Source organism: Nerophis lumbriciformis, linkage group LG08 (genome assembly GCF_033978685.3).
Source record: "Nerophis lumbriciformis linkage group LG08, RoL_Nlum_v2.1, whole genome shotgun sequence".
NCBI classification, from domain to species: domain Eukaryota; kingdom Metazoa; phylum Chordata; class Actinopteri; order Syngnathiformes; family Syngnathidae; genus Nerophis; species Nerophis lumbriciformis.
In genome coordinates, this window is record NC_084555.2 from 26,900,265 (window position 1) to 26,915,000 (window position 14,736).

A 14,736-nucleotide genomic window follows, 5' to 3' on the forward strand; every position below is an offset into this window, starting at 1 on the left:
TAAACTTCTATTGAATAATGCAGGATTTTATATGCATGCAATTAATTAATGACACTATCAATATTGCTAAAAGCAGGGGTGTCATTCAAAAAAGTTACACGTTTTTGATTCAAACATTTTATGTATTATTTTCTTTTTCTCACATTTCCTGTTGTTTTTAAGCAAGAGTATCTATTAGCCAACTCAGAAATGCAAGACTTGAATGGAAGGTCAAGTGCATTATTAATAAAAGGTATTATTATTACTATATGCAGACTTTTTCCACTGGTTTGCATACAGAAAAAAATACATAACTGAGGGGTATTTAAAAAAAAAAAAATCCGCTTTTGTTTACTTATTATATATGCTAAACAATGCAATGAAGATTGAATGTAGTTTAATATATTTAACCTCTTAAGGCCCAAGCTGTTTGTTTACATGCTTTTTTATTTTTGTTTGCTATTTGGGCTTATTGGACCCTAATTAGAATAAAAGCTAAAAATCATCTTTCAATGTGATGTACTTAGTCCATAAGTACACAAACGTGTACTTCATTTTTATTTTTACACTTTTTTTCCCCCAAATTCCATTGTATGTTATACTCTTCTGACACCACCATATAGCAGTTTAAGTGTCCATATGTTGGCATAAGACCCCAATTCAGTAGTGTACACAATTTTGGAAATAAGAGCTAAAAGGTGCTGTCCACGCATGTGGCCACTAAGGCCTTTAGTTAATCTTGTGTTGCCACAGGACAATAAAAAAAGTACTTTGCTCTTCGAACACACCTGGTTTTAGGTTCTCGTGGATTTTAGTTGATTGAGGATGACATTTCTACTCATTAAGGTCTAGAAAAATATCTTTAATGTGTCCAAAAGTAAAAAAGAAGAAATAAATTATAATTGGCTTTACAGCATAGTGCATATTTAAGTGAATAAAATGAGCAAGACATTGAAAATCATTCAGTCCTCCATTGTTCATTCCTCAAGTGCCAAATTTCGCCAAAGCTGTTATTAAAAGCAAAAAGATTCCCATTATATGAAACAATATCATATTATAACACCTAAACAAAGCAAGGGAAACACACAAGATGCATGCTTTGGATACTGCATATATGTGATAAAACCTGTCACAAAAGTATAAAATAAAGTCTCAGCCCTACAGGATAATATCATAGTAAACTCATATAGTAAAAGTATAAACATATTTGAAGCACACATTCTCAGGTATGGCTTGAACATGCTCACCAACAGTCAATATTTGCACATGCCTCTGCACGCACACTCTAACGCAAACACACACACACTTTGGTCCACTATCACTGCAGCTCCTCATCGCTGTCATCCACTTGTTGAATGATGAGGTCAGCCCCCGAGTCCTCCGCCAGGTCATCGTCGTCCGTTGCCACCCAGGCTCTGTTACTCTCCTCCTCCTCACCATCCACGCCCAGCAACAGAGCCGGCTCCTCGTTGGTTTCTTCCAGACCGTCCATGGGCATGCTGTCGCAGCCCACTTCCTGGATGCATGTGGCGCACATGCGGAAGCGCCGTGTGCCCTCGCAGACCACGTGGCCCGTCGCCTCGGTCACCGGACACTTGCACTTTCTGCACACCAGCTTCCTGGCTTGATGGATCTGACAACAAGATGACAGAGGTCAGATGGAAAGGACCCATAGCATCCAGATGACCCAAATTTCACCAACAAGTTATTTTTTTATGTGTTTTTCTGCTCCTGAAAAAGAATCTGGCAGTCATTTTTCCACAACATCAAGTTTTTTCTTTTTGGTAGATAAATAACTGTACTTGGAACACCTCAACTCAGCTCGAGGTACAATTCCAGCAATAAAAACATCAGTAGAAGAGGAGGCTAAATGGAATACCAGTGGAATACCTTCTTTTCTTGTTCTCTTCTTTTGAGAGCAAGCGTGAAGCAGACCTACACTTCCATGTTTACGATATGAATACAGTCGTTCCTCGTTGGTCGCTGTTAACTGGCTCGGGACACGACCGCAATATATATATTTCTGCAAAGTATTCAACATTAATTATAAATTGAATATTTTCATAACCTAAGCATAAAAAAGTTTACTATCTTATAAATATGTTTTTCAACATTAGCGCTCTCTCGGCATGAAATAACACCTTTTGGTCACCGTCACACTTTTTTCATCCAATACAGCAGGGATATTCAAGTAAATTGTTTTGGGGGGCGGGACTTTTTTCTTCACTATTAGTCTGATTTTGTATATTCCGGAGAATCAGTGTTCTCTACAGTAGACATTTTGATGCAAAAATGTGAGTCTCTCACAGGTTTTTTAAACTGAACTTGTGAGCAACCAGTTGAATAGCCAACATGATGAAAAGGAGAGGACCGAAAATGGAACCTTAAGGAACACTACTAGTATAATTAACTAAGTTGAACAAATGGTTACTGGTTGAATCTGAAGTAAACAAGCTACAACACCTTGGTTACATGAATCACATTACGATAAAAAAGTGTACCTGCCAAAAAAGAGAGCACTTAAAGGCCCTGAGAAACACCTCAGTTATGTAAATCACAAGTGTGGACCCCAGTGTTTGCTAGCAAGGTAAAATGTCAATGCAAGTGCTTACATTTGTCCACGGGAGCACGGGAGTGTTTTAGGAATTAATTGCAAAAATGTTTGTCTCCCAAGTTATGAACTGAACTCGAGGGCCAGTATGTTGTTGTTCCGGGCCTGCAGTTAAATAGCACTGCAATATAGTAAAGCTTTCTGAGGCCAGTCAGTGGCCACAATACTGAACAGCGCACTGTGATTGGTTTGGTCTACACTAGCGACCAAAACAACTGTTATATAAATATGTTTACTTCATTTAGCCACTTCTATACTCGAAAATGCCTGATTTAGGGCTTAAAGGCCTACTGAAACCCACTACTACCGACCACGCAGTCTGATAGTTTATATATCAATGATGAAATCTTAACATTGCAACACATGCCAATACGGCCGGGTTAGCTTACTAAAGTGCAATTTTAAATTTCGCGCAAAATATCCTGCTGAAAACGTCTCGGTATGATGACGTCAGCGCGTGATGTCACGGATTGTGGAGGACATTTTGGGACAACATTCTGGCCAGCTATTAAGTCGTCTGTTTTCATCGCAAAATTCCACAGTATTCTGAACATCTGTGTTGGTGAATCTTTTGCAATTTGTTCAATGAACAATGGAGACAGCAAAGAAGAAAGCTGTAGGTGGGAAGCGGTGTATTGCGGCCGGCTGCAGCAACAACACAAACACAGCCGGTGTTTCATTGTTTACATTCCCGAAATATGACAGTCAAGCTTTACCATTGGCCTGTGGAGAACTGGGACAACAGAGACTCTTACCAGGAGGACTTTGAGTTGGATACGCAGACACGGTACCGTGAGTACGCGTGCAGCTGCGGCTTCCAAACATTTGATCGCTTGCCCGTACGTGCGTGCCGCTATGTGCATGTCACGTACGTAACTGTGGGGACTTTGGGGAAATATACAGTATGTACTGTATGAACTTTGGGGAGGTGAACGGTACTTTGGGCTGTGGGATTGAGTGTGTTGTGCAGGTGTTTGAGCTGTATTGGCGGGTTGTATGGACGAGCGGTGGGGTGTTTGTTATGCGGGATTCATTTGTGGCATATTAAATATAAGCCTGGTTGTGTATATAGATAGAGTAATATAGAGTATATATATGTCTTGTGTTTATTTACTGTTTTAGTCATTCCCAGCTGAATATCAGATCCCACCCGCCTCTCACAGCATCTTCCCTATCTGAATCGCTCCCACTGCCTTCTAGTCCTTCACTCTCACTTTCCTCATCCACAAATCTTTCATCCTCGCTCAAATTATTGAGGAAATCGTCACTTTCTCGGTCCGAATCGCTCTCGCTGCTGGTGGCCATGATTGTAAACAATGTGCAGATGTGAGGAGTTCCACAACCTGTGACGTCACGCTACTCGTCTGCTACTTCCGGTACAGGCAAGGCTTTTTTATCAGCGACCAAAAGTTGCGAACTATATCGTCGATGTTCTCTACTAAATCCTTTCAGCAAAAAGATGGCAATATCGCGAAATGATCAAGTATGACACATAGAATGGACCTGCTATCCCCGTTTAAATAAGAAAATCGCATTTCAGTAGGCCTTTAAATGTTGTAGAATAGGCTTTACAGGAGTCATATTATGATTTTCTTTTAAAACACTTCCTTGTGATTTTGATTTGCAGACAATCTTCAAGTCGCTTTCTGACCGTCTCTTCAGGATGCGCCATTTTGTGGGCCGTCTTATTTATCTGTCTGCACTTCAACTGCGTCTCCACCCCTTCAGCCAAGTTGTAGTTTTTAGCGCTTCTATATGGAATATACTGACAGATATAAGTTAGAACAATACGCTGCTTTGTATTAGAAATGGCCTGTCTTCCGCCCGATTAAAGTTGAGATAGACTCCGGCACCCCCCGCGACTCCGAACGGGACAAGCAGTAGAAAAGGGATGGATGGAACAATGAAATATGCATGTGCATGTTCTGCCCCACAACAAGAGAATAGAGAAAAATAATGAATTTATTGACTACAGTGTTAGACTACAACTAGATGAAAATGGCAGGCTCGCACAAAGCTCTTCGGGTAAACCTCTACCATATATGGAGATATCCGCTGACATAACTAAGGCAAAATACGTCATTAAAGTCTCATATTCCAAGTTGTAGCAAGTTTGGAAGAAGGCAAGATGGTTTTATAAATATCTCCGCCATGCCTCCATGGTTTGATATCAAATTTCCAGGACTTATGGGGATCCCAAATACACAAAACAGGTACCAACAGGTAAGAAAAGTTGGTTTCGCATGATAGGACCTCTTTAAGTTCATAGGTGTGCGTACCGTCTCAAAGTGGCTGCGTAGATGTTCCAGGCGAGTGAAGCGCTTATTGCAGGCCTGGCAGGGATACGGCCTCTCGCCCGTGTGGCATCGCAAGTGGCGCTTAAGGTCTGCCTTCCTTTTCACCGTGTGTGTGCAGAAGGGGCATTTGAAGCGCATTATGGGGTTGGACTCTGTAAAAAAAAAAAAAAAAAAGGATAAAAAATTTATTTTGGTCAATCCCTGGATTTGTGTATCTGCTCACCTTTGTTAAAGTGTCCAATAACACCCACAATAGGCGGTAAATTGTTGTAAAGTTCCTCCGCCTTCTCCGCCTTCTGCGTCCTCGCTTCCTGGATGTCCAGGTCTTCATTTCGGTTCGAGCGGGTGTTGTTGGACGCCTTCCTCTTATTTGCTCCTCTGGAACGCCGCCGCTCAGACACGGGTAATGTGTACAGAGGGTCTTGGGGGTCCTCTAAGTCTGTGTTAAGCTCATTAGCAGGGCTGTTAGGGCTTGTCTTCAAGGCTGATGTTGAAATGTCCTGCTCCAAGTCCTTCCCTATGTAGCTAGATTGGGACCTGGAGCTGTCCCTGGTCCAAAGTGCTGGAGGTGGACTGACTGAACGAGGGTCTGCATGCTGCTGCTGCTGCTCTCCGGCGTCCTCTCCTGCGCCACTGGTAAAGCTGCACGTCTCTGACAAGCTGTGGCAACGATCGCTGTCTTCGTCTTTCGCACTGATGTCCAAAGAGGACTTAATGAAGTTCTTGCAGTAGTTGATAACGTTGTTCATCTGCAGGTAACTGGCCGCAGACATCACCTCAATCACGTTGTGACTGGACAGGTCCAGCTGGCCCGAGTAGATGAAATCCAGGATGACGGTGAAGGTCTCAGGGCTGAAGACGTCGAAGGTGGCGTTCACAGACTCCGACATGCCGTCTGGCGCCTGGGACAGCAACATGCGGAAGTAGCCGCTGCTGGCGAACAGGACGTTGCGGTGGGCCCTGAAGAGGTGGCCCTCCACCAGCACGCTGCAATCGCAGAAGAGCTCCTGACGCCTCTGCTGGTTGAGCTGCTTCAGCAGGCTGGTCTGGTGAGCCACCGTGATGTCGGCCGTGTTGAACCATCTCTGAGGCTGCCTGCAGGACACCACAATACATATGACAAGTTCAGCCTCATCAACGGAACCCTCATTAACAACTTCATGTGTGAGCACCACGTACAATTTAAGGAGCCAGACCAACCATGGAACAAGCACAAGGTAACGGACATCCGAAGCCGCTCAACTCCATAAGTTGTGACAAACATTGCATGGGAAGTTGAAAGAACTGTCACAAAAAATATTGTGATATTACTTTTTTTAATTCCTTGTTTTCTTTTTATAAATGACATCTTTTACAGTGCCAATACTTGTTTCAGGTGGAATGAGTCGTTTTGTATTTTGGATAACAGGTGTATAGGTTGAAGTTGATTTTGAACACGTATGCAATTTCAACATGGTACATTATATTTTTTTATTTCATTTCTCTTCACATGCCCGAAAAGGAGTAGGAAGAAGGAAAGCTTAATAAATCCTATCCCTATTCCACTTAATGTAGTCTTGGACATCCTCAATTCAATTGATTGATTGATTGATTGATTGATGATTCAAGCAAACCTATTATTGAACTTTCACGGCTATATTAATTTCATATTAACATTTTTGACATCTTTTTTATGACTTACATACAGAAAAAAACTATTCTAACATTACAAAATCCTGTTGGTAATGTAGTGATTCACATAGCTGCCTTTCATGACCCTGGCTCAGTTTAAGTTGTGTACCAGCTACCTGCACCAAAGCAGCTGGACACTATAGGCTCCAGTTGGACGCACAAGCAAAAACGTTTTGCACTGGCAAGACATTTTCGCTCACAACTTTTTGGCACAGTATTAGAATTATACAACACTGAATACATCTAAATGGTTGAAAGTGGACGTGTAAGAAAGCTTCAGTCATCTTTAGTAAGCATGAGATGGCCCAAACACATAAGGACAGTGTTGTTGCATTGAAAAGCTTGCAGGCAACTTGCAAACAAGGAAATGTTGCACAGATGATAGCAATGTAAACAAATTTGCTCAGCACTACAGAGTTGACCTAAAAACAGAGGAGGTTCTGGTGGAAAGAAACGTTCTTGCCTGGAAAACAGGGGCTGGATGTCCACCCAAAGATATGTTGATGTTGATTCAAAATGTTTGCACTTGCAATATTTTTTTTGCTTACAACTTGTTGTTACTGTATTAGAATTACACAGCAAATACTGAAGAAATGGAAATGGTTGAAAAGCAATATTGTTTGTTTCCTGTTATTACTGTAATGGTAATTTAAGACATTTAGACCACAGGCGTCAAATTCAAGGCAATATGGACTTTCACAATAACCTGCCATTTATGGTGAAACGATAAAAGTGAAAATAAAAAACACCCATAGAACTCTACCTTGTTGACTATTAATCTGTCAGTGCATCCAGTTTTCAGAGCCCCCAAAACACTACTCTAAAATAACACTAAGGCTATTAAACTACATCCATTAAGTTTAAGTATGCTGATTGTCATACGGTATGGAAGTTATTTTTCTGTCAACAATATTATACACAATATGATTATGACTTTTATATTACAAATCAATCAGATAGTGTTATGATGCGACCTCAGTGTGAACTCTCCCGCGCTCCGGTCGCATAATGGCGAATACTGAGGACACTTATTATATTTATTATTGATTAGTATTATTCACCGAAATAGACAATTACAAAATAAATAGTTGACAAATTAGCAGAAACCGGCGAAAATAATGTTTTAGGAAGTCAGGTTAATCAATGTTCCACCACTCCTGCCAACACGCTCTTCATAGCAGACTTTGAGGCAAAAGTCCCTCAAACTGCGCAAGACATCTTCTTTCATAATCTTCTCTGCGATTCAGACAATGTTGACTTTGATTGCACAGAATCCTTGAAATAGCCACAAATGTGCCAGTACTGAGACGACTAGAATTGAAGCATGTTGACTTCGAGTTTACTTCCATAAACACTACAGGACATGCAACTGTGGTCTGGCTCGACCTTGCTAAGGGAACAGTGAAAACGTGGACTGGATTTTCAGTATAGTAAAGTTACTGATGAACGGATTAGATTGGATAATAAACGCTGACAAAGGGTCTTCAAATGATTTATAATCATAGTCAGTAATTAATTTGATTATTAATAATTATTATTTATTTGAACTCATATATATATATATATATATATATATATATATATATATATATATATATATATATATATATATATATATATATATATATAGTGTTATAAACATTGATTGATTGTAATCATAGTCAGTAATTACTTGGATTATTAATAATTATTATTTTTTTGAATTCACACATTTAAAACAAACTTTAAAACCAATGTCTTAGAAAAATATATCACTCTTGAATCAACACCAGTAATTAATACTATGACCAATGTTAATTACAAAACTAAATAATGGGATATAAAATAATGGCATATAAATAATAATGGAAGTATAAGTGTTTGCATATTGTATTATATTATTATGTTTGTATATAGTATATAATTGGTATAAATCAGTGGTCCCCAACCTTTTTGTAGCTGCGGACCGGTCAACGCTTGAAAATTTGTCCCGCGGACCGTGGGGGGCGGGTGCTTACGGACTGTATTCCTGCATACTGTGTTGATATACATTGATATATAGTGTATATATTGTGTTTTTATGTTAATTTAATACAAAAATAAAAATAAAAAAAATAAAATGTTCTTTTTTTTTTTTTTCTTGTGCGGCCCGGTACCAATCGGTCCGCGGACCGGTACCGGACCGCGGCCCGGTGGTTGGGGACCACTGGTATAAATGTTTAACCAACACGTGTACAGGGATAATAATAATAATAATAATAACTGGGATTTATATAGCGCTTTTCTAAGTACCCAAAGTCGCTTAACATGTAGAACCCATCAATCATTCACACCTGGTGGTGGTAAGCTACTTATATAGCCACAGCTGCCCTGGGGTAGACTGACGGAAGCGTGGCTGCAATTTGCGCCAACGGCCCCTCCGACCACCACCTATCATTCTTCATTCAATTCACCGGTGTGAGTGGCACCGGGGGCAAAGGGTGAAGTGTCCCGCCCAAGGACACAACGGCAGCGATTTTTTGGATGGTAAGAGGCGGGGAGCGAACCTGCAACCCTCAGGTTTCTGGCACGGTTGCTCTACCCACTACGCCATGCCACCCTTCACAACTGTTTGTCTATGTCTTTACTGTGTATATATTTGAACAGTGTTTATGTTGTGTACAAGGTGTATTTATAATATGTTGTGTGAAGGAAATTTCATATTTCTATGAAGCTCATCTTGTTATTGAGATTGTTTATAGGGTTAGGCAAAATAAGTGCTCAACTTCAGCCTAAACCCTTTCGGTCTGTAAAATTGTCAATTTATGAATGTAAAACTGTTTGTTTATTTTGTTGACCACTGACTGAATACATAATAAACCAACTAACTAACTAGCTAACTCATATATATATATATATATATATATATATATATATATATATATATATATATATATATATATATATATAGTATTTTTTCTGCAATTTAAAAAATAATAATAATCACACCAAATTATTTAGGGGGGTTTAAGAACTGTTTTTAAAATAGGCCTAACAACGCCAATGTTGTACAGACAGCTCTCAGTAAGATGACATTAGGTGGGCATGTGTGCACCGACGGAGTAGAATGTGTGAATTCAGGTGTGCACAGAGTAGAAGTATATTTCTATCTCGCTGCACTCAACCCGGTAGACGCCCCGCCCACTGAAGCCTGTCCTTTACTCCTATTTGCTCAAGCGGCAGTCAATCAAAGCACCTCCTCTACTGGGCTACACCCGATACCAGCCAGGGAGCTTCGGGTGACAAATCCGTGTAATCACCCTTATTGGAGACAGGGAACACGTCGAAAATCGGATGCTACAAACACACAAATCCTCCTTAGGAAGATAAAATAGCACATTGGCACCAGTCAGCTTTAAATAACTGTAAACCCCGTTTATACTTTTTTTTTTTCTTTTTACAGTAACCTATTTTTCCATCCTCATGTCGACTACGACACGCATTCAGTTTTAATGACGCGATACAGTCGGACATTATTAACCACCCGCCTGCAACGCACCACGGTGTCCCGAATAGCTAACAAAATACATTTAATTTATATATTTATATTCCCGTTTAAGCTACAGAGCACCGTGTGAGTCCTGCCAGGGTAAAGCGGGCAGCAGCGTACCAGAGCAGCCCAGTGTCCTGGAGCGACGCCCACTTCAGGCTCCGACCAGCACACAATGGAAAATAAAGACACCTCAGAACACAACCAAGTGATATCTAATGCATAATTATTCGCAATACATCCACTTAAATGATAGACGTGGTGAAACACCCGTTTTTTTATCCAAGCGGATTCCCTCCCCTTCAGTCACTTCTCGCTGGAGGTCCGGAGCATAGCGAAAATAGCGGGGAGGATTCTCCTCGCGTGCCCGAATGCATCGCCTCTCTCCCGGCGCGAGCAATAGCCAAGACCCGCTTACGCCCCTCGCCTAATCCCCGCCATAAAACCCATCGATACTCACTGGTGGTTGGATTCACCCGACGCCCGATAGAGCCTATTCACCCCCACATCCGTCACCATATCCATTTTTTAATTCCCTGTAGCCTTTTTTCTTGCCTTTTCCTCTCGTCCAGGGTCCACAGTCAGCCACTTCCTGCTCAGCCCTAAAGACCGAAACCCGGCAAGAGAGACAGGAGCGCTGTGCTGACGTGGGTGTTTTATTAACTGGGTGCCCGAGGGTTCAAGGAGCCATTTAAAGCCCCAGCGCCCCGCTATGGTTGGGCTCCTTGCAGATGAACGCATGAACTTATTTGCTAACTTTCACTGAAGCCTTAAACATACTTTTTAGCACATTCGTGTCATTTTTCTTGAATTTGCACTAGTGATTGTAAAGAGTAAAATAGGGGACAATAATCACCAAAGCAATACTTATTTTATAGTGCACTTCAAATACAACTCAAACATATATTTGAAACCATCCTTTATTCAATTTACAGTATATTTTCACAATTGTGGAAATCAATATATTTGTCAACTAGTAATATAGGGGAAACAGACTCACACTCTAAAAAATGTCAGGATAACAAACATGATAAGCTGCAGGAAATGGCTATTCAACTAACAGGGTGGGGGCCAAATCTGTCCCGGGTTGACACCATACCACCACCACGAGTTCAGTAAAAAACTTGGGGCACAGACATTTTTGCAGCAAATTCCAAAAAAACACAAGACTGCTCCTGTTGTATAGAGGGTCAGCGTGTATACATTGATTCCCATAACAGAGGCGTTTCTTAAGACACCCCTTTTTTGGGAGTAACATGATTCACATTACGAATAAAAATGGTAACTAAGGTGTGGCCGTAGCTTGTTTATTTCAGATGCAGTCAGTATTCATTTATTGAACTTCATTAGTTATACGAGTAGTGTTCCTCATGGTTCCATTTTAGGTCCCCTCTTTTTCATCTTTTGGGCTATTCAAATGGTGACCCGTGAGTTCAGTTTAAAGTGCGGCACCCCAGTCCTTAGCTTACTGGAAATATGGCCCCTAAAACCTATTTGTTAAATACCCCTGCTATAGGAGGTCTTCAATTTACAAACAAGTTAAATGCCTTAGATCATGGGTGTCAAACTCTGGCCCGCGGGCCAAATATGGCCCGCCGTGTAATTTCACTTGGCCCTTGAGGCGATATCAAATTAACAATAAAGCTGGCCCCCCGATTATATATTGCGGCGGTGCTGCGGTAACACTGCATTCACCGCTAATTCTAATACTTGCCAACCCTCCCGGGAGTAGCGCCCCTCCCGGAAATCATCAGGTCTGCTTTTCAGCCAGTTCAACGAGTGCTAGCCCAGTCACATAATATGTGCGACTTCTGCACGCACACACAATTGAATGCAACGCATACTTCATCAACAGCGATACAGGTTACACTGAGGGTAGCTGAATAAAAAACTTTAACACTGTTAGAAATATACGCCACACTGTGAATCCACACCAAACAAGAATGACAAACACATTTCGGGAGAACATCCGCACCGTAACACAACATAAACACCACAGAACAAATACCCAGAACGCTTTGCAGCACTAACTCTTTCGGGACGCTACAAGGTGTGTGTGTGTGTGTGTGTGTGTGTGGGGGGGGGGGGGGGGGGGGGTGTATTTTGTAGCGTCCCGGAAGAGTTAGTGCTGCAAAGGATTCTGGATATTTGTTCTGTTGTGTTTATGTTGTGTTACGGTGCCGATGTTCTCTCGAAATGTGTTTGTCATTCTTGTCATTCACAGTGTGGCGCATATTTCTAACAGTGTTAAAGTTGTTTATACTGGCACACTCAGTGTAACCTGTATCGCTGTTGATGAAGTATGCGTTGCATTCACTCGTGTGTGCGTACAGAAGCCGCACATATCTTGTGACTGGGTCTGAACGATGTTAGAATGGATGAAAAGCGGACGTGACGATAGCTCGTAGACTACGTTAAAGGCAGTGCATTTAAGGCACGCCCCCAAGACTGGGGTCCGGGTAGACGAGATATAATGACTGATGAACACCTTCGTTCGATAATGAAGGTTGCCTCAGCTCAAAGCCTGAGCCCTGACATTGATGAACTAGCATCCAAGAAAAGATGGCAGGTATCTGGCTTGGGCACATCAGATTAGATCAGTGTGTTGCAAACTGAGCAGTTTAAAGTCCTGAATGGTTGTTTTATTCATTGTTATTTTATTTTCAAATTTATTAGCCTGTGGAAAAAGTTAATGTTGATATTTACCTCAGAAGGCTGCAAATAGAAAATAGGCATTCTATTTTTATTTAAATTGTATTTGATATCCATCCATCCATCCATCCATCTTCTTCCGCTTATCCGAGGTCGGGTCGCGGGGGCAGCAGACTAAGCAGGGAAGCCCAGACTTCCCTCTCCCCAGCCATTTCGTCCAGCTCCTCCCGGGGGATCCCGAGGCGTTCCCAGGCCAGCCGGGAGACATAGTCTTCCCAACGTGTCCTGGGTCTTCCTCGTGGCCTCCTACCGGTCGGACATGCCCTAAACACCTCCTTAGGGAGGCGCTCGGGTGGCATCCTGACCAGATGCCCGAACCACCTCATCTGGCTCCTCTCGATGTGGAGGAGCAGCGGCTTTACTTTGAGCTCCCCCCGGATGACAGAGCTTCTCACCCTATCTCTAAGGGAGAGCCCCGCCACCCGGCGGAGGAAACTCATTTCGGCCGCTTTTACCCGTGATCTTGTCCTTTCGGTCATAACCCAAAGCTCATGACCATAGGTGAGGATGGGAACGTAGATCGACCGGTAAATTGAGAGCTTTGCCTTCCGGCTCAGCTCCTTCTTCACCACAACGGATCAATACAGCGTCCGCATTACTGAAGACGCCGCACCGATCCGCCTGTCGATCTCACGATCCACTCTTCCCTCACTCGTGAACAAGACTCCGAGGAACTTGAACTCCTCCACTTGGGGCAAGATCTCCTCCCCAACCCGGAGATGGCACTCCACCCTTTTCGGGCGAGAACCATGGACTCGGACTTGGAGGTGCTGATTCTCATCCCAGTCGCTTCACACTCAGCTGCGAACCGATCCAGTGAGAGCTGAAGATCCTGGCCAGATGAAGCCATCAGGACCAAATCATCTGCAAAAAGCAGAGACCTAATCCTGCAGCCACCAAACCGGATCCCCTCAACGCCTTGACTGCGCCTAGAAATTCTGTCCATAAAAGTTATGAACAGAATCGGTGACAAAGGGCAGCCTTGGCGGAGTCCAACCCTCACCGGAAACGTGTCCGACTTACTGCCGGCAATGCGAACCAAGCTCTGACACTGATCATACAGGGAGCGGACCGCCACAATCAGACAGTCCGAAACCCCATACTCTCTAAGCACTCCCCACAGGACTTCCCGAGGGACACGGTCAAATGCCTTCTCCAAGTCCACAAAGCACATGTAGACTGGTTGGGCAAACTCCCATGCACCCTCAAGGACCCTGCCGAGAGTATAGAGCTGGTCCACAGTTCCACGACCAGGACAAAAACCACACTGTTCCTCCTGAATCCGAGGTTCGACTATCCGGCGTAGCCTCCTCTCCAGTACACCTGAATAGACCTTACCGGGAAGGCGGAGGAGTGTGATCCCACGATAGTTAGAACACACCCTCCGGTTCCCCTTTTTAAAGAGAGGAACCACCACCCCGGTCTGCCAATCCAGAGGTACTGCCCCCGATGTCCACGCGATGCTGCAGAGTCTTGTCAACCAAGACAGCCCTACAGCATCCAGAGCCTTAAGGAACTCTGGGCGGATCTCATCCACCCCCGGGGCCTTGCCACCGAGGAGCTTTTTAACTACCTCAGCAACCTCAGCCCCAAAAATAGGAGAGCCCACCACAGATTCCCCAGGCACTGCTTCCTCATAGGAAGACGTGTTGGTGGGATTGAGGAGGTCTTCGAAGTATTCCCTCCACCGATCCACAACTTCCGCAGTCGAGGTCAGCAGAACACCATCCGCACCATACACGGTGTTGGTAGTGCACTGCTTCCCCTTCCTGAGGCGGCGGATGGTGGTCCAGAATCGCTTCGAAGCCATCCGGAAGTCGTTTTCCATGGCTTCCCCGAACTCCTCCCATGTCCGAGTTTTTGCCTCCGCGACCGCTGAAGCCGCACACCGCTTGGCCTGTCGGTACCTGTCCGCTGCCTCAGGAGTCCCATGAGCCAAAAGAACCCGATAGGACTCC

At 43.2% G+C, this 14,736-nt stretch overlaps 1 protein-coding gene across 2 annotated transcripts; it reads right to left on the reverse strand.

Annotated features, from left to right (window-relative positions):
• Positions 1-833: 833 nt before the first annotated feature.
• Positions 834-10,700, reverse strand: zbtb8a (zinc finger and BTB domain containing 8A). Of its 2 annotated transcripts, none has more exons than XM_061968575.2 (4): positions 10,527-10,700; positions 5,111-5,982; positions 4,870-5,039; positions 834-1,612 (listed from the first exon to the last, which is right to left on the reverse strand). In XM_061968575.2, the coding sequence occupies exons 1-4, from the start codon at positions 10,589-10,591 to the stop codon at positions 1,298-1,300; spliced, it is 1,422 nt and encodes a 473-aa protein (XP_061824559.1). In that variant the 5' UTR covers positions 10,592-10,700; the 3' UTR covers positions 834-1,297. The 2 variants fall into 2 exon arrangements, with proteins under 2 accessions (XP_061824559.1, XP_061824560.1); XM_061968576.2 differs by lacking the exon at positions 10,527-10,700 and adding an exon at positions 6,067-6,171.
• Between the last annotated feature and the right edge of the window lie 4,036 nt (positions 10,701-14,736).

What these genes read in the sequence shown, in the direction of transcription:
- zbtb8a (XM_061968575.2), bottom strand. Translation starts at nt 10,591, where the DNA reads ATGGATATGGTGACGGATGTGGGGGTGAATAGGCTCTATCGGGCGTCG. An exon ending in TCGGGTGAATCCAACCACCA is followed by an intron (nt 5,983 to 10,526) that starts GTGAGTATCGAT and finishes GGTGTCCTGCAG; the next exon opens with GCAGCCTCAGAGATGGTTCA. An exon ending in TATTGGACACTTTAACAAAG is followed by an intron (nt 5,040 to 5,110) that starts GTGAGCAGATAC and finishes TTTTTTTTACAG; the next exon opens with AGTCCAACCCCATAATGCGC.